General features: G+C 42.8%; 1 protein-coding gene across 1 annotated transcript in view; it reads right to left on the bottom strand.

Moving 5' to 3' along the window:
* Window positions 1–14,745: 14,745 nt before the first annotated feature.
* The window catches only part of NLRC5 (NLR family CARD domain containing 5), a 91,135-nt gene continuing 88,944 nt past the window's right edge, over window positions 14,746–16,936 (bottom strand). Inside the window, exons 45-46 of the mRNA XM_019535520.1 lie at window positions 16,409–16,492; window positions 14,746–15,314 (exon numbers count right to left, since the gene is read on the bottom strand). Of these exons, the coding sequence (XP_019391065.1) occupies window positions 15,233–15,314; window positions 16,409–16,492 (166 nt within the window). The 3' untranslated portion in view covers window positions 14,746–15,232. The remainder of the gene's footprint in view (window positions 15,315–16,408; window positions 16,493–16,936) is intronic.

The raw sequence follows: 16,936 nt of genomic DNA, 5'->3' as shown, positions 1-16,936 counted from the left end.
CATGCTTCAAAGCAGTCTTCCTGGTAACACCATGGAGGTATAGATGTGCCCCTAGTGTTTCAAAGGGTCCTAGCAGCTCCACCTCCTGGGTGAAGCTCTCAGTGGGTGTTTATGCATCAATATAAAGCCTCGCATCACCTTTACACATACACCACAATGCACTGGGTAAAAATACACAACTTTCTTTTTGCAGGTCTGAAAGCAGCTTTCAAGCGATATGTTCAGTACAGTGCATAACCTCTCCTGAAGGAAACCAGGCTATTGTGATTCTAGGTATCTGAAACCTGTTACTTTCCAGCCTCAGCCACTCCTGCCACAAGGATGTATGCTAAGCAAACACTATGGGCTACTTTTCTTTTTAAATTGCTACAGCCATGTGCAAATACCAGTCCTATGTGTCACCAAAGTCGATGCCAAATTTCCTATGACTTTAACAGGACCAGGACAATGCCCTGCAGTCATGTAGAGACCCAAAGCACTAACTCATCCTTGATCATTCATACTAGTTTTTCAAAGACAGCAGCTTCCATGGAGGCATGTCAGTAAGGGCCAGCTTATCAAATATGCCCAATACCTACGTTGTCAAGCTCTTCTGAAAAGCCAGCATCAGAAGTGCATGCTGAGCTGTTTGAAAACTGTCCCTATATTGTATCTTGAATAATCACCACCAGGTTTCCCATTTCCCAGCTTAGAATCATAGGCCAATGATTCAGTCTGTAAACTAGACATTAGCATAGTGGGGTGAGTCATATTCCAACCATGTTGGTTTAGGCAGGTCAGCCCCTTCTTTTCAGCTAAATAGAGTGTTTTCCAGTTTTTGTTCCATTCCTCCAAAGCCTCCCTATGTCCACTGTATTTCAAATGGATTTGGAAAGTGGAATCCTTATTTTCTTTTCTATCGACCACTTTAAAATGACTGTTATAGAAGCGTTATAGTAGCTGATGTGCTATTATTATTCAGAGCACTCAGAGTACTGGATGCTTTACCACTCAAGGCTGTGGCCAAGCCTCTTCCCAGTCCTAAAAAGCTTATAGCTTAATGGCAAACAAGATACAATTAACAGGTGCTATAGAACAGGTGCTATAAAGAGGAAGCAGGAGGATATGGTACAAGGTTTCAACTTGTCTTTGATCTCCCTGGTCTTTCTGGTTCTATAGATGGATCCTTAACTTTACAGTTTGTGCCTGCTCTGTCAGCTTTGCTCTGGATTAGATCTTGCTCCACTGCAGAAACTCAGATAATCTGAACCAATGGCTTAAGTAACAATTGCTATTGACAGGTATGCACACACACAACACCCCATGAAGCTGTTTATACTCATATTAGCTCAGGTTACATTGTGACTATGTTTACACTCCTGTGATTGCAAGATAGCTTTAAACCAGCTAGCTTGAGTATTGGGAGCTGTCTAGCCACAGCAGCACAAAGCTCAGTGTGGGCTGCAAAACTTAACCTATGCAGGAGTATAACTATATGGATCCATATATACATGGAAATATATATCCATGCTGAGCTCTATGCTGCTTTACTTAGATTGCTACCAGTATCCACGTTAGCTGGTGTAACACTAGCATAGATAGGTTTATATACAATACATTGACTGTAGTATAGACGTAGCCGGAGGAATAAAGTAGACACTTGCTCTCGAGATCTATACGTTAATTTTTCCATGATCAGGGTAATTTCTTCCCATATGTCTGGTGCCATCTCTTTCCAGAATGGAAATTAATATGGCTCTGAGAGCTTGACAAGCTCTCGTTCAAACACAAGCCACTGGCACCAGTACAGGAATCACTGGGTGAAATGCTATGGCTTTTGGGAAGCAGGAAGTCAAACAAGATAATTAAAATGACCTTCTGGCTTTAAAGTATATAAAATCCAGCCTCTGCTATTTTCTCAGGGCCAAATTCTGCACTCAGATGAGTGAACAAGAGACTCAGAGCCACAGGCAGTTCTCGTAGGGTAGAATTTGCTCCTAATTAGCATTTAATATGATATAGGCCCTAATCCAGAAAAGCACTTAAGGATGAGAGTAGTCCTACTGAAGGCATCCCCTGATGCCTGAATTTTAGGATGTGTTTCAGTGCTTGAATGGATTTTGGTCATTTGGTGGTTGGATGGGTTAGCTTATCACTGTGTAATGCATTTAAAGAGGGAAAGACAGCTATACTGCATTGTTACTTATAACCAAAAGCTAGCGAAGGAGAGAAAATAATTATCCTTAAAAAGATTTGGCAGGGTTTGGAAGCTACTGGGAATATCTACAAGTAGTTCTGAGTAAGATGATATACACAACTATCTAGAGACACTTGGATTTCGAATATTATAGCTATAATTCACTCTGATGGATTTAAGAGCTCTCTGGCTTGCCATACTAAACCAACATGTTCAGGGTTTATAACCAATATACCATTATCTCCCTGAGACTGAACCTTGTCACACAAATTGTCAGCCCTAGATGCATATTTCTGATGTGAAGGAGGGGTAATAAAACTGGAACAAACTCCCCTTGGAGGCTCTCCAGTTAAATTATTCATCTTTATTTGTACAATGCCATGAGCTATGTACTTTGTTAATGTTTATAAAAGGATATTGTCAGGGAGAAATCATATTCACTTCCCTGCTTTACCTTTTCCTGGAACTAGAATTATTACAATTGTCATTTTTAAAGGTACTTTTCACTGTTAATAATTCACATTACTACTTCTTTGAGCAGAGTGAAATGCAATGAAATTAGACAAGCCATTTTGCTTTCTGGCTCTCACCTACTTGCCCAAATTGCTGCCCTACATTTGAATTTCTGCTACAGTAGGAATATTCAAACCCCACCAAAACAGTGCTGAGATTGATTCCAAAAGGACAATTTCCAATCAGTGCTCCAAGAACATCACATTTGAGCACATGATGTGTGACATCTTTTGACGGGTGATTATGTGCCAGACAGTGCATAGTAAGCCATTCCATTTTAAAATAATGCAACTCCTTTGGAATTCAGAGCACTTTTTAAATGAGAAAATTATTATGCTTTCTATATCATCATCATCATCATTTGAGATTTATCCGGAGGGCAGGCCCAAATGAAATTAGGGCCCTGCTGTGCAAGGCATTGAAAAATACATGACAAGAAACTATCCTTGCCCTGAAGGCCTTACAGTCTAAAAAGACAAGTGACAAACAGTTAGAAGCAGGGAGTAAAAAGTATCCCAATTTTTCTGAAATAAAATGAGGCACAGAAAGAATAAGCAACTTGCCCAAGGCCACCCATAGCAGAGCAAAGAACTGAACCTAGATTGCTCAAAGCCAGTTTGCTGCAGCAAACCACAAGAACAATCTGTTAAGTCCACCACTCAGCTGGTTCCTCTGCCAAGGAAGCAGTAAGGCTAGGATATGCCTCTGAACTTGTAAAGCCAGCTAATACTTTGCAAGACCAGGGGTGTATCACACCCCTGCCAAGGAGGCTCCATTGTCTCTGTTTCCTTCACAGTGTTTCCTTGGAATCCTCCTGCCAGGATGAAGGGGGCTGAGAGGGTGCCAGCTTGTTCTTTAGAGTCTCGGCTGTAAATTCTTTCAAAAGCGTGTCTCAAAATATTAGGATTGTCCATAAAAAATGCCACAGGTATGAGCTAAGTGGACCTGACACAGAAAAGTCTGTGCACCTACAAAGAGCCTGGACAGTAACTCCTAGAGACCCATTCATCTCAAGAAGGGGATGAATTCAAAGGCATAGAGTTGAGAAGCCAAACATCAGGATCATTAACTATTTAATTCCACATTCAGGAGGCAGGAGGTCACAGATCTGCACAATTTAGAGTAAGTGATGCCCTCTTCTAGTGAGCCAGGTGGTCTGTGTTTGGGTAACACTAGCATTTTTCCTCTCAGTCAAGAGGGAGTTAAACCCACAAATGTATTACAGCCTTGCTGAGGAGAATCCAGCATTCAAGGAGCTTTTCATGCAGCTTAGAAAACATGTATGAGCAGATTCTGAGCAGCTACATGAGGCACCTTGTCTTGATGATGGACAAGGCACAGTTTGCTTTGTGGATGGAGCTTAGAAAATCACCAATCCTTACTCTAGTCCCACCCTTGTATAGTACCTGGAATTTTCCCTCTGCTGAAATACACTTCAGAACAAAGCAGCAACCTCAGCAGGACCCAGCTCCTGGAGGATGACAAATGTCACATGGCAGCACAGATACTGTTGTTGGCTTCCCTGCCTATGCTTCTGTAAACCTCCTGTCTTCAAGGGCTAGGGATGGAGTTCTAGTCAATGCTACTTGGAGTCATATTAATTCCTATCGGATCTAAGCTAGGTTCTGAGAAGAGGATGCCACAGATCCAAGCTGATCCCTCTTGCTGGCACTGTACCCTGACAGACTCAGACATTGACACAGTGGAGACTCTAGCAGTAGCCATGGCCCTAGCAACATACTTTGTCCAGGTCTGATCCTGTTCCTACAGAGAGCACTAGGTCTTTAAGCTTGGGATATCAGAAGCAAGCCAAACCAGCAAACCTCTGCTTGTCTTTAGGTACTGAAGAACAGCACAAGTGAGAAAAAGCACTGAAGGAATGAGTTCTGAGGACAGACTCTGCTCTATCTCCATTGGTGTAAGAAGTAACTTCAATGAGTGACTCCAGACCCATGCTAGTGTAACTGACTGTAGCTCTTATGTTCCTTAAATATGCTTTACCTTGCACAGCAGGCAGCAGGAGTAGAAGGAGTCCTTTAAACAGATGGAAAAAGGAACCATTTAAGTGAAGAATGCAGGGTGTCAATCTACATGGGAGGATCAGGAAACCAAGTCTAATGCCGCCTCAGCAAGGACTCTTGATGAATAGTGACAGCTGCAATATGATAAGAAAACCAAATACCTCTAGAAGGCCTTGAGTAACTTTTGCCAAAGTCCCACGGAAACCACCAATACATACTTTAGTTGAGTTGCTAAAGGTTTGAACCTGGATGGAGATAGGGAAGGAGAAGACAAATCACCTGCCTAGAGACAGCTTGGATAGCATAGGCCAAACACTCTTTTCCCCAGCCTGGAACATAGTTTTGGACTTGCCACCCTGGAAAGTGACAATAACATTCTGAGCACAGGAAGATGGTGTGCTGAGCTCATCTGCCTACTTACAGCCCCCAAAGCCAGCTTGTTTCTGCCTCAATGGTGCAACATTGCCAAGTTCAAAATGGATCACTGGAGTGCTGGGGACACACCATTCCAATTAACTGATGTCAGCTAAATTTCAAAGCAGAGAAGGAATAAGAAGCAGACATGGTGCTGATTCCAGGGACTTCAAAATGGGGTCACATTAATCTCCAGCAAATGCTTAAGCTGAAATTGCAGCCAGAGTTAACCATTGCCAGTTATGTCTGGCATGGGAAGGGAGAAAGGGGCTCTAGGGTAAAGATGGCAGTAAAGACCTCATGGGGGGTAAAAAGGTAGCAAGGCTGGGTGCCTTAGTCGACCTCTTACCACAACGGGGTGGGGCTCTCTGCCCCCATGTGCCCAACTCTCAACTCTAAATCTTGACCTCTCATTTACCCTCCATGACCCTGTAATTTATGCTCAGTCTTCACCTCCCTGATTCTGATGCATTTAAGGAAGAACAGAATTTGGGTGACTGCCCATGTCCCAGAATCAGCCATGCCAAATTCTGTGATTCTAAATGTCTGAGATCTCACCACACTTGGATAATTGGAGATTTTTCCTCCCCCTGACTTTGCAACATGGATGAAACTGGCTCCTGAGGCAGAAGAGTGACTCACTGGCTGTTAGAACTGAATTCCTTGTTCATGAGGTGATCAGAGCTCTGTGCTCCATGTCAGGCAGTCACTCAGCTGCTCTTGCCTAGAATCCCCTTCTCCACACTGGAATTACTTCTCTCTCGGGCATTCTTTTACCTTGACTGCAAACACTCTACAAGTGGCTACAACTTGTATGTGCCAAGGATCCTTTTAAAGTACATACAACTACTCAGCATGAAGGTAAAAAAAAAAAAGCGAGCTTGCTGGATACATCCACTATAGAACCAGCAATGTAAGACTAGAAGAGACCCTAGATCATCCCCTCCAACCCCTGCATTATGGCAGAGTCAAGTGTACCTCCTAGACTATCCCTGACAGACATTTGTCCAGCCTGTTCTTGAAAACCTCCAGTCATTGGGGAATGATTCAGGTAGTTCAGCCTAGTAACTGGAGTCAAAGGTAGGTCTAATATACCAGGTGAACATCAGTTGCCCAAGGTCTACTGCTGACTCAAAGTATCAGGAGCCAGAGACTAAAAGCCAGAATTCAATTCAAAATCAAGAGCCAGGAATCTAGATCCAGGACAGGAACAGGAAAGAAGTGTAACAAGAAGGGAGGAGCTGATTGCAATCTGGAAACCCAATGAGTTATGCAGCAAGAGTGAGATGCTAGTCCCTTAAATGAGGAGCTGCAGCCAATCAGATCTTTGAGCAAAAGCCATCTTGGAAGCCAGCTGGAACAACTTATCTTATCTGACTGGAAATCAGAGACTTAACTTTTATGCCAGTGAGGGAGAGCCCACAACCACATCAGGTTCTGGGGTTTAAATGTTGTAGGGTTCTGAGATTTAGATATGGGGAGAAGCAAAAAAAGCTTCTCCCCATATCTAACCCAGATTTTCTTTGCTACACACAAAGCTGATTTCTTCTGCACCTACCCCCACATAAATGGAGAACAATCAGTCACCATCCTTTTTATTATATGACTGGTTTCTATCTGGACATTAACTTCATGTGCTCTGGCCTCATGTTAACACCTGCAGTCCTGTGTTGATCCTATTTTAAGATGAAACGTGAACAGAGAAGCTTGGGTACAGAAGAGAATTTACTATAAATGGAAGAGCTGTTCAGGTTTTGATTCTAACTTTCTTTTTTGTGCGTTTCAAAGTTCTGTTCAAGAGTGCGGACAGGGCCCACTCAGTAGGCTCCTGGATTTAAAGCTCATTCTAAAATAAAGGGAGCTAAGAAGAGGACTGAAAAGGTTGTGTATCATTAAGACACAACTGCCATCATCATTTTAAGCACTGTGTTCTGGATAGCAACAGAAAAGAATGTTTCTGAAACTAAACAGGCTCTTTGGTCAGAGCTTTATTTACAGATGCTGCAACTGGAGCTAATGTTCTGGCCCCATGTGTGCAGAGTGATCTACTAGTTTCTCCTACAGACTCTTTTCTCCTCCAATCCCTGCCTCTCGCTGCAGGTACTATGCAGGTTACTACAAGTCACATACCTGAGTAGTTCTCCCTGCCATGAAAAATAATCAGGCTGGAATGCTACATAGAAATACAGTTTTAACATAGATGCTGTGTCAGGGACTGGACTGGACTGCCTTGAGGCCTTGCCACTGGCCCCTGGCCCATTGAGAACTGTTGTTGAGGGCACTAAAGGAACATCTTGGTAATGTGGAATGGTAGAAGCCAAAGGTGGAAAAGTCTGAGCATCTGTTATGTTAGATGTCATGCAAACTACAATGTAGAGACCCCCTATGTGGGTCACAGCCAACATACACAGCACAGCCCTCTACCCCATCAGCTTAAAGGACTAACTGTCAGCTGATAAAAGTGGTAGCCTGTTTTTCTTTATGACTGGGGCACAAAACACATTGCACAAGAAGGCTGTATCATGGCAGCTTTTCATCTTGATAGTAGTAATTTTTCTAGGACTAGATTGCCCAGACATGATGTTTCCTAGTGAAAAGGCAAGATCTCTCATATCCTCAAACACCCATAAGTGCCAGGCACTGAAGCCTAACAATGACAGAAATGTGCCCAGATCTTATCAAACCTTCATTATCTATGGATTAAAGGTCAGGATAAGGATCACCATTTTACCAAAGGGGAAACAGAGGCATAGATAAGCTAAATGACTTACTCAGTCAGCACAGTCAATGAGCTAGGAATAGAATCCAGATCTCCTGACTCCCAGTTCAGCCAATACAATGTGGTTGACTAGGTAATGAACTGAGCTTTTCTCTTAATCGGGAGTGGGTTTTTCTGGCTACATCTTCTTCTTCCTCCCATTCAGCAGACAACATTCTTTGGGTGAATCTGATACCTTTATTAGACTAACTTAAATAGTTGGGAAAAATTTTTTAGCAAGCTTTCAGATTTAAACCCCTTCACAGGCTGCAGTTGGTGTGTGCTCTTCCTGGATGGAATGAATGCATGCTAAAGCTTGCTAAAACATGTTTTCCAACTATTTAAATTGGTCTAATAAAAGATACCAGATTCACCCAAAGATCCTTGTCTGTTTATGTCCTTAGACCACCACAGCTACAACCTACAAGCTTTCAGTTGCAATCACCCTTCTTTTAGGCATAGAGAGTCCCTGCTGTTCTGAGATCTCCAAAGAATGAAAGAAGCTGAAAGTGTGACAGGATGTCAGACAGAATGTAAACAGGTGGAAATTAGGGAAACAAAAGGTAGAGAAGGAAAGGGAGGGGATGAAAGTACACTTCTCTTTTTCTCTCCCTTCCTCCCCTCCCCTCCTTTTCTACCCTTTGTCTTCCTAATTTCCAATTTTTTTCTTTTTCAGAAACAGCCTCCTTTCTACCTTGGAAAACTACTACAGTAGAGTCTTGCTTACTTACCTTTGGCTTTCCCTCCCACACACCTCATTTTCACACCGCCTGCCCCGCCCTCCTATACTTTGTTTTCCTAATTTCCACCTATTTACATTCTCACTGACATCCTGTCACACTTTCAGCTTCTTTCATTCTTTGGAGATCTCAGAACAGCAGGGACTCCCTATGCCTGAAGAAGGGTGATTGCACCTGAAAGCTTGCTAAGAACTTTTTTCCAACTACTCAGTTGGTCTAATACAAGATACTAGATATTAATTTACCCAAAGAACCTGGCTTGCACCAGCTTCAATGTTTTTTGGCACAGCACCCTCTATTGGGCATAATCACTCGTGTCCATAACATAGAAGCTCTATCCTTTCCAATCAAATCCTTAAAGTAAAACCTAAGGTGTTTAAACAGGCAGTTGTCCAATTCTTTGTTTGCCCCTTAGAGCTCAGTTCAAATAACTCTCAACAGTTTCTGCTTCAGATCAGAGGCTGAGTCAGCTTGGGCCTATCCAACACTTGCAGTTAATTTCTATAAGAAAACTAGATACTCAGACCTGGCCTTATCTTTCTGAAGAACCTGTACATATCATAAAAGATGAAGTACTGTACAGATTTGGAGCCACTTGGACATGACAAACCTATACCTGATTGATTCTGCTGTACATTAAAACTGTTTCTTTTCTTTCTCTCTTTTAAAGTAAGATGAAGCAAATCTAGGACTAATGGGAGATGATAGATCAGAGGTGGGCAAAATGTGGCCTGCCGGCCACATGCAGCCCACCAGGCCATTTTATCCAGCCTGCAGAGCCCCTAAAACATTTAGAAAATTAATATTTATCTGTCCCTGGCTGCCTGCCATGCGGCCCTCAATGGCTTGCCAAAACTCAGTAAACGTCCCTCCTTCCAAAATAATTGCCTGCCCCTGTGCTAGATTCACAGCTGAGTGAAAATCCCTTTATTCTCAGTCAGTTCTTGGGCTCCCTGCTTTGTCAGCCAACGGAGATGCTAATTAATGCCCCTAACACTGGTCAATTCTGCTTAGAAGTTTAGCCATTAAGAATTAGCCTTGGATCAACAATAGCATCAAACAGCTTTAAAACAGTAGTGAATCTGCAGTCCCTACAAAAAAATGTAACCAGTGATAGAAACTGAGTAGAAGGAAATTTCAGCCCAAGAAACCAAAGTCTGGCCAAGTTAAAAACCAACTGAAAATAGGGTCAAATAACAGAAAGGGCTAATAACTATGGGCATTTTCCCTATGTCCTCTATGATAAAAAAGAAGCAAACACACATAGATGCCATCGCAAAGGGACTCTGCCCTCCTGAGGGAAATACTACCTTTGGCTCTGAACGTTACTCTGTACGTGTCCCTGTGAGGCTGACTGCTGCATTCCTGCTTAGCAACATGAGCTGATACATATCCAAAATTAATCCAGGGTCTCTGGACACATCTATACTTTAGTCACTTACAGCATAGACAAACCTGAGCTAAGTTTTAAACAAACTGATATGAGTACTAGTAGCCATCCAGCCACAGCAGTACAGAATTCCCTGCAGCTAATTTACACTTCAGTTATTGACCTGTTGACATGCCCCCTGGAAGATGAGATCTAGATAGAGAACATGTTTCCTTAGATTTAAATAATATGTTAGGAGAACATGGTCACCTTGTCTGACCTTACCACAGGTCAGAGAATCTCATCCAGTGATTTCTGCATTGAGTCAATAACTTCAGGTTGAGCTATAAATGTCTGCTTTATTCCCAGAATGTATGAAGGAGAAGTCTGAATTTCTAAAATCAGGTCAGTGGAGCAAAATATAAAAAGATGCTTACTTTGGAAAAATGAAAAATAGCAACTCATGCAAAAAGAATTTGAAGAGCTGCACAAGAATGCTGGTTTGTTTACTTGTAGGGCTGCTGGGCTGGATACGCTGCTCTGCTATTGTAGGGTTGATCAGGAGGGTGACGGTAGTGGGTTTTTTTTAACGCACACTGAAGCATGTACTTAAAATTGCAGAGATAACAAACTGCATGGACTTTGCAAATAGATTTAGAGGGAAAAAGAAGTATCTTGTACCATAAACCTCGCAGCACAGTCAGCATCTACTTGAATGTTCAAGCAATGTGTGTACCTCTGGCCCAGAGTGTTTGTAAGTGTGAATATCAGTTTTCATGATCAAGCATGGAGCGATCTAGCTGTTTCCCATTAACACCCTCTGTCTGTCTCTCTCAGATTCATCTGAAAGGTACCAGCATCACATTATCACTTCAATGTGTGAAAGATATGGAAGCAAGAGCAGAAGCACTACTACAAGCACGGTGTCCTACTTTCTGCCAACCTAATGGTCTTGGAAAGCAGCACAAAGAAACCCAGAGAGGCTTTGGTGGCTCTGACAAAAAGCACAGCAATGGGACTGGGTCTCCGGAGCCTAATGTAGGAGTGGGTTCCCCTGTGCTCTCACATTCTGAAGAGTTTGGGGCTGAACAACTGGTGCAGGAAGATGATAGGCACTTGAGGAAGAAGGGCTGAGCTGAGACTTAGCTGAAGGGACAAGTCACCTCAGTAACGAAATGAACCATTGGATGTGAGGGGAAATGTAGGCTAAGACAGGCTCCAGTGCTGGCTTTTGCTGTCATGAAACATCCACATCACAAATCACAATACACACCTCAGCTTTTATACAATTAAAATTAAGAATTTCTGGTCCATTGCATCTGAGTGACATAGAATCCAAGAACCTTGAGCAGTAATTAAGCCCAATCCAGCTACCAAGAACACATGACCTTGAGTTTACACAGTTCAGGTCAGAATGTATGTGCTCAAAATACAGCAGCTAGCTAGCTCTACTGTATACCTGGTTTCCAGAACAGGGAGAGAACATTCCCCTGTCTTAAGTTATACTGACACCTGCTGTTTTGGAAGAAATGGAATTGGATTGCATGCCTGTATTACACAAACAATACTTTTAACCACAATACGGTTTTGATTTAAACCCTAAGATCCAGAAAACAAAACTGACCAGAAATAGCAAATGAAGCTACAATCAAACTGTTGCAGTTTCCAAGGCATTTCCTGTTTATTCAAACACAGGCTCCCATTAAAATAAACAAAAAAAGTATACAGAAGCGAATGAAATTGATGAAAAGGTAAATAAACATCTATAATCCAAACAGGTTAAAATGTAGAAACTGCAGCATTATGAGGGAAATGACAAAACAGTTAATAGAATTTGTTTTTACAAGTGTCACAATACACATGTTTACTTATGGAATGAACAGATGTGCATGCCTGTGATAAAAGCAATGGACTTCTGCAAACGTTGTTTGTGTGAGGGTGACAAAATAATGATTGGTGCACCACACGCACATCTTTTCTAATTCAAATAGCACAAAATTTTGCCTCCACTCCTCATGTGGAGCAGCACTTAACTCTGACTAGTCTCACTGTAATTACAGCAGCGCAGGCTTAAGAGGCAGGAAGAAATCAACACAACTAAATCCCAGCCTGGGTTTCATGGATCTGAAGGTCAGAAGGGACCATTATCATAGATCTTATCTGACATCTTAAACTCCCAGAAGCAGCCTGGCAGAATGCAGGTAGGGAACAGGTAATATGGCAAGTACACATTCTGAATGAAGCCTTCTCTACACTCCATACCATGGTTATGTTAAGAGGTGTGCATAGGGGGTGCACATGCATCTGCTGAGCATGACAGGACACCCCCTACAAAAAGGCGCTGCTGACACTGCTGGCAGTGGCTGCGGGTGGTTGCCGCCCCTTGGTCAGCACTCGCCATCCCGTGGCCAACAGCATGGGTGGTATCTCCGGGAGCTCCCCGCTTACCACTGCCACATTCCTGCCACCGCCATTCCCCCCCAGCCACCAGGGGTATGCGTCTTTCATGGCTATGTTGAATCTTGAGTAAGGATTCCTACAATTACAATACAATCCCAAAGCTGTAGTCACCAGATCAACAAAGCTAGACTCAAACCTCAGGCCAACCTACTACAATACCAACCCCATGAAAAGGACAACAGAATCCCTCTAGCTGTCGGCACAGCCCCCAGATCAAACCTCAGACTCCATTAATGAAAGAACGATCAATTATGGAGCAATCTAGCTGTTTCCCACTAACAAGACCTCTATCCTCCCTTCCTGCCTTCTGTATTCTAATTAGTCTCCCCATTTTATACACTGCTCTGTACATGTCCTTTATGAGTTTGGGCTCATGAAAGTTTAGGGTATAGCTCTCTCTGATTTAGCTACTCTGTAAGGTGCAAATCTACCCTGCCTTATGCTTGCAAAACCATTGGTGGAGACAACTGTTGCAGCTTAGGGAAGTGGGTGCAATTCTGGCAGCAAAAAAATTCCTACTGGAAATGTTCAATCTGGAACAGGGGCGTGGCCAGCATACAGTTGCAACCACAATTAAGGTTCCATAAATCCTGATAGGTAAACTAAACCACAGACAACTGCTAAGGGCAGGAGTCAAGCTCATAGTACATAGTTGTGTTTGGGTTCAAGTGTCTACACCATGGCCCCCTGAGCTCCTCAGTCACTAGTGGCTAGGCTGACAGAGAAATATTTTCACTTACAAACAGAGCAAATTAGATTTAGAAACAGAGGAAGCGAGAAGAGTCCAGATTCAACAAAGTGCATATGAACTTTGAGCACATGCTTCACTGAATCAGCTTGAATGATAGAAACTTGTTGTATCTTTGCTTAAAACACACACACACACACACTTTTCAAGTGTAACTGCTCTGTAAACCACCATTCCCTTTCCCAGAAGACCGCTATAACCCAAAACCACCCAGGAAACCCAGCATGATGGCTGTTATTCCATGGAATTGAATGTACTGCCTATGAATTCATCAGAATTCTCCTTTTTTTATTACAAAAGCTGCCTCTTCCAAATCAGACTCCCAATCCAAAGCAAGTAAATATGCAAATAAATAATCCCATTTTGGACATCAAATATCTACAGTACAAAATACAAAAGTCACACCCAGAGTGAACTTTTTAAAATAAGGTGCACATCTTTAAATAGGGTGAATATTTTTAAACCAGGGCCCCGACCCTGCAACTGGATATGTACCTCTGCGTGCAAAAGGGGCCCCCTCTCACATATCAATTAGCAGTATTAGACAGCATTTACACAACACATAGGCATCTTTTCTTCAAACAGTTCAGTGCAACTTTAAGTTCAAGTACTTTAAGCCATTTAGTCACTCAGTTCTAACAGGTTTAACTGAGCCAACTAAAGCTACATGAAAGAAGGGAAAAGCTTCCCCCAGATATTTCACATACAATATTTACAGTTTTGTTCCAAGTCGTTTTACCTGTCCCAAAAATTGTTTGATACAAAACAGCTGCCTTCTCATTGGCGTGCATGGGGAAATATTCTTTACATCATCCAGGTGTGGCTATTGTTGAAGCAGTTTTGCAGTGTCCATTGTTTGAGGTTTTAGCTGAAAACTATGGATCACAATTTTATTGTCAATATTTTACTCAGACTTGGAAAATATTTGAGGGTATTTATCATAGAATCATAGAAGTAGGGTCAGAAGGGACCTTGTAGATCTTCAAGTCTGACCCCCCGCCTGGGCAGGAGAAAAGACTGGACTCGAATGAGTCTAGCCAGGTAGTCATCAAGCCTCTTCTTAAAGATCCCCAGGGTAGGAGCCAGCACCACTTCCCTTGGGAGTTGGTTCCAGATCCTAGCCGCCCTAACTGTGAAGTAGTTCTTGTGGATGTCTAATCTAAATCTACTCTCTAATAAATTGTGTCCATTGTTCCTTGTCATGCCAGGGGGGCGCTAGGGGAAACAGTGTCTCCCCTAAACCCTTCTGGTCCCCCCTAGTGAGTTTATAGACAGTCACCAGGTCCCCCCTCGGCCTTTTCTTGTGAAGGCTGAACAGGTTTAGGTCCCGCAGTCTTTCAGTGTAGGGTCTGCCCTGTAGTCCCCGGACCATGTGGGTGGCCCTCCTCTGGACCCTTTCAATATTGTCCACATCCCTCCTGAAGTGGGGCGCACAGAACTGGATGCAGTACTCCAGCTGTGGCCTGACCAGTGTCGTGTAGAGGGGGAGGATCACCTCCCTGGCTCTACTTGAGATGCACCTGTGGATGCACGACAAGCTCCGGTTAACCCTTCCAACCGTGACCTCGCATTGTCGGCCCATGTTCATCTTGGAGTCAATAATATTTGTAAGAGGATTTCTTATTTCCTCACTTTCAGTTGCAAAATTCTTCCGATTCACCCTGAGTGTAAGTATAAGGATTCAGATTAAGGATACAATGATATTCTCCTGAGTCACCCTGACAGCCAGACCAAGTTGGATTCATTAGCTTAATGCAAGGGAATAAAAATTTGAGTGTTTTTTTTAATAATCTTAGACTATCCAACCTCACTAGGAAGAAGCCTTTTCTGCAGTTTATATTCAGTGTTAGAATCCACAGTACAGAAACACCTGATTGTATGTGCACATACACATGTGCTCAGTTAGCAGCAGGAAAGGAAAATCATATATAGAGAGTTAGGATTTTCCACTTCTTTCTGGCACATCTTCTCAGCCACTCTCTGGAGTAATGCTAGAGGTAAAGCAGCTCCCATGCATGTATTGCTCTTTTTTATTAAAAGAATGAGAAGTGCAATCTTGAGTCTTGCCTCATTAAATTCTCTTCAACATCCTTGGCTATTGCATTGTTCCACAGCCTAAAACAACAGTAAGTGTATAGGTTAGAAATGCTTCCCCAAATCATTTTTCCTCTTTCCTGATATCATGCAACAGCTCAGAATTGTCAGATCACAGAGGTTGTGGTACATTCTCAGTAGTGAGAGGTGATTAAGACACAGAGGCAGAGCAGTAGTTGATGTTGGGGAATATGGTGACTTATTACCTATCAGTGGGTGTGAGTTATCTACCTTAGGAGAAAGATTAAAGATTCAAATGACAAGAGTCCACCAGGATATCTGAAGCTGGAAGAAAAGCTGATCTAATACAGAAAAACACTTACAATAAAAGGGGCCAAGAGGCACAGCAAGAAGTTAAAACTTTGCTTGCAGCAAGGTGGACTAATATGGTGGACAATGACTTTTTCAAAGACATCATTCCATAGGACAAGGAAGCAGCTGTGGTGTAACTGCATGGAACATTGTGCTCAGTTCTGGGTCCTTCCTTACTGGAAAGATGTCAGCAAGGAGTTCTGATTAAAGGAAATAAAATCATCCGGGTGGCCTGGAAATATTTTAAACGGCGCTCAATTGGGAGAGTTTAGCTAAACAATGACTCAAGCTGGGGAAACATATGAGCAGTGAAAAGATGCAAGCACCAAGACTGAGTAGAAGATCTGGGAGTATAACCAGGGGTAATGAGAGAGAGAGAGAGAGAGAGAAAAATGTGTAATGGACTATGACTATGTAATACTAGGATAAGCTTCCCACAGGTGAGATGCAGGGCTCTCCAGAGGGCAGAAGCCCCATAGTTTGCTCCATTTGAAATAAGAGCAACAGAAAATGTGCAATATGCAAAATCTTATTCTGGGTGAAAGGATGGATTAATGGGACCTGCTGAGTCTTGTTAATTATTTATTTCCATCACTTGTTCTGGGAAGGGGTAGCTTGACTAGGCAGTAGTGTCTGGGAAGCCCACCATATCTTCCTTTTTAGTGGGGCCCCGATTAGCATTTCAATCTACTTCAGCTTGCCTGATACTGATCACATCAATCTCAGAAGCACTGCCTTGCAGATGGGCTACCTCCTGGTGTGACTGGAACCCCTGCTGCCACCTGGCCTGGGCATTTACTCACCGTATGACTTGAATTCCACAGCACTTAGTGAGCTCCTCTGCCAGCCTACTGGCACCACAGGCTGAGATGCGGTTCTTGTCCAAACTTTCAGAAACAAAGAGAGCGTTACAGATGAGTTTTCATAACAGAACAAGAAAAGTGGCAACAACTTATCAAAGTCTCTTTTCTCCCCAAACCTCCTTCAGAAAAGGTTCAATGTCTGCTATGTATTGTGGGAAGCCACTCCCCATAATTCACAAATCAGATTCAGACTTTTTTCCTTCATTATTTACAACCTCCATAGATTCATAGATGCATAGGTTGTTAGGGGCTGGAAGAGACCTCGCAGATCATCAGGTTCAGTCCCCCTGCTCTAGGCAGGAAGATAACTGGGGTTAGGTGACCCCAGCTAGGTGATGGTCTAGTGTCCTCTTGAAAATCTCCAGAGTAGATGACTGCACCACCTCTGGACAGAGTTTATTCCACAGTCTGGACACCCTGGCTGTGAAGAAGTTTTTCCTGGTATTAAGCCTGAAGCAGCCTTCCAGG

This window comes from Crocodylus porosus, unplaced genomic scaffold (genome assembly GCF_001723895.1).
Source record: "Crocodylus porosus isolate Cpor-Errol unplaced genomic scaffold, CroPor_comp1, whole genome shotgun sequence".
NCBI classification, from domain to species: domain Eukaryota; kingdom Metazoa; phylum Chordata; order Crocodylia; family Crocodylidae; genus Crocodylus; species Crocodylus porosus.
Note: the sequence above shows the minus strand (reverse complement) of the source record. Positions and strands in the feature narration are given on the sequence as shown.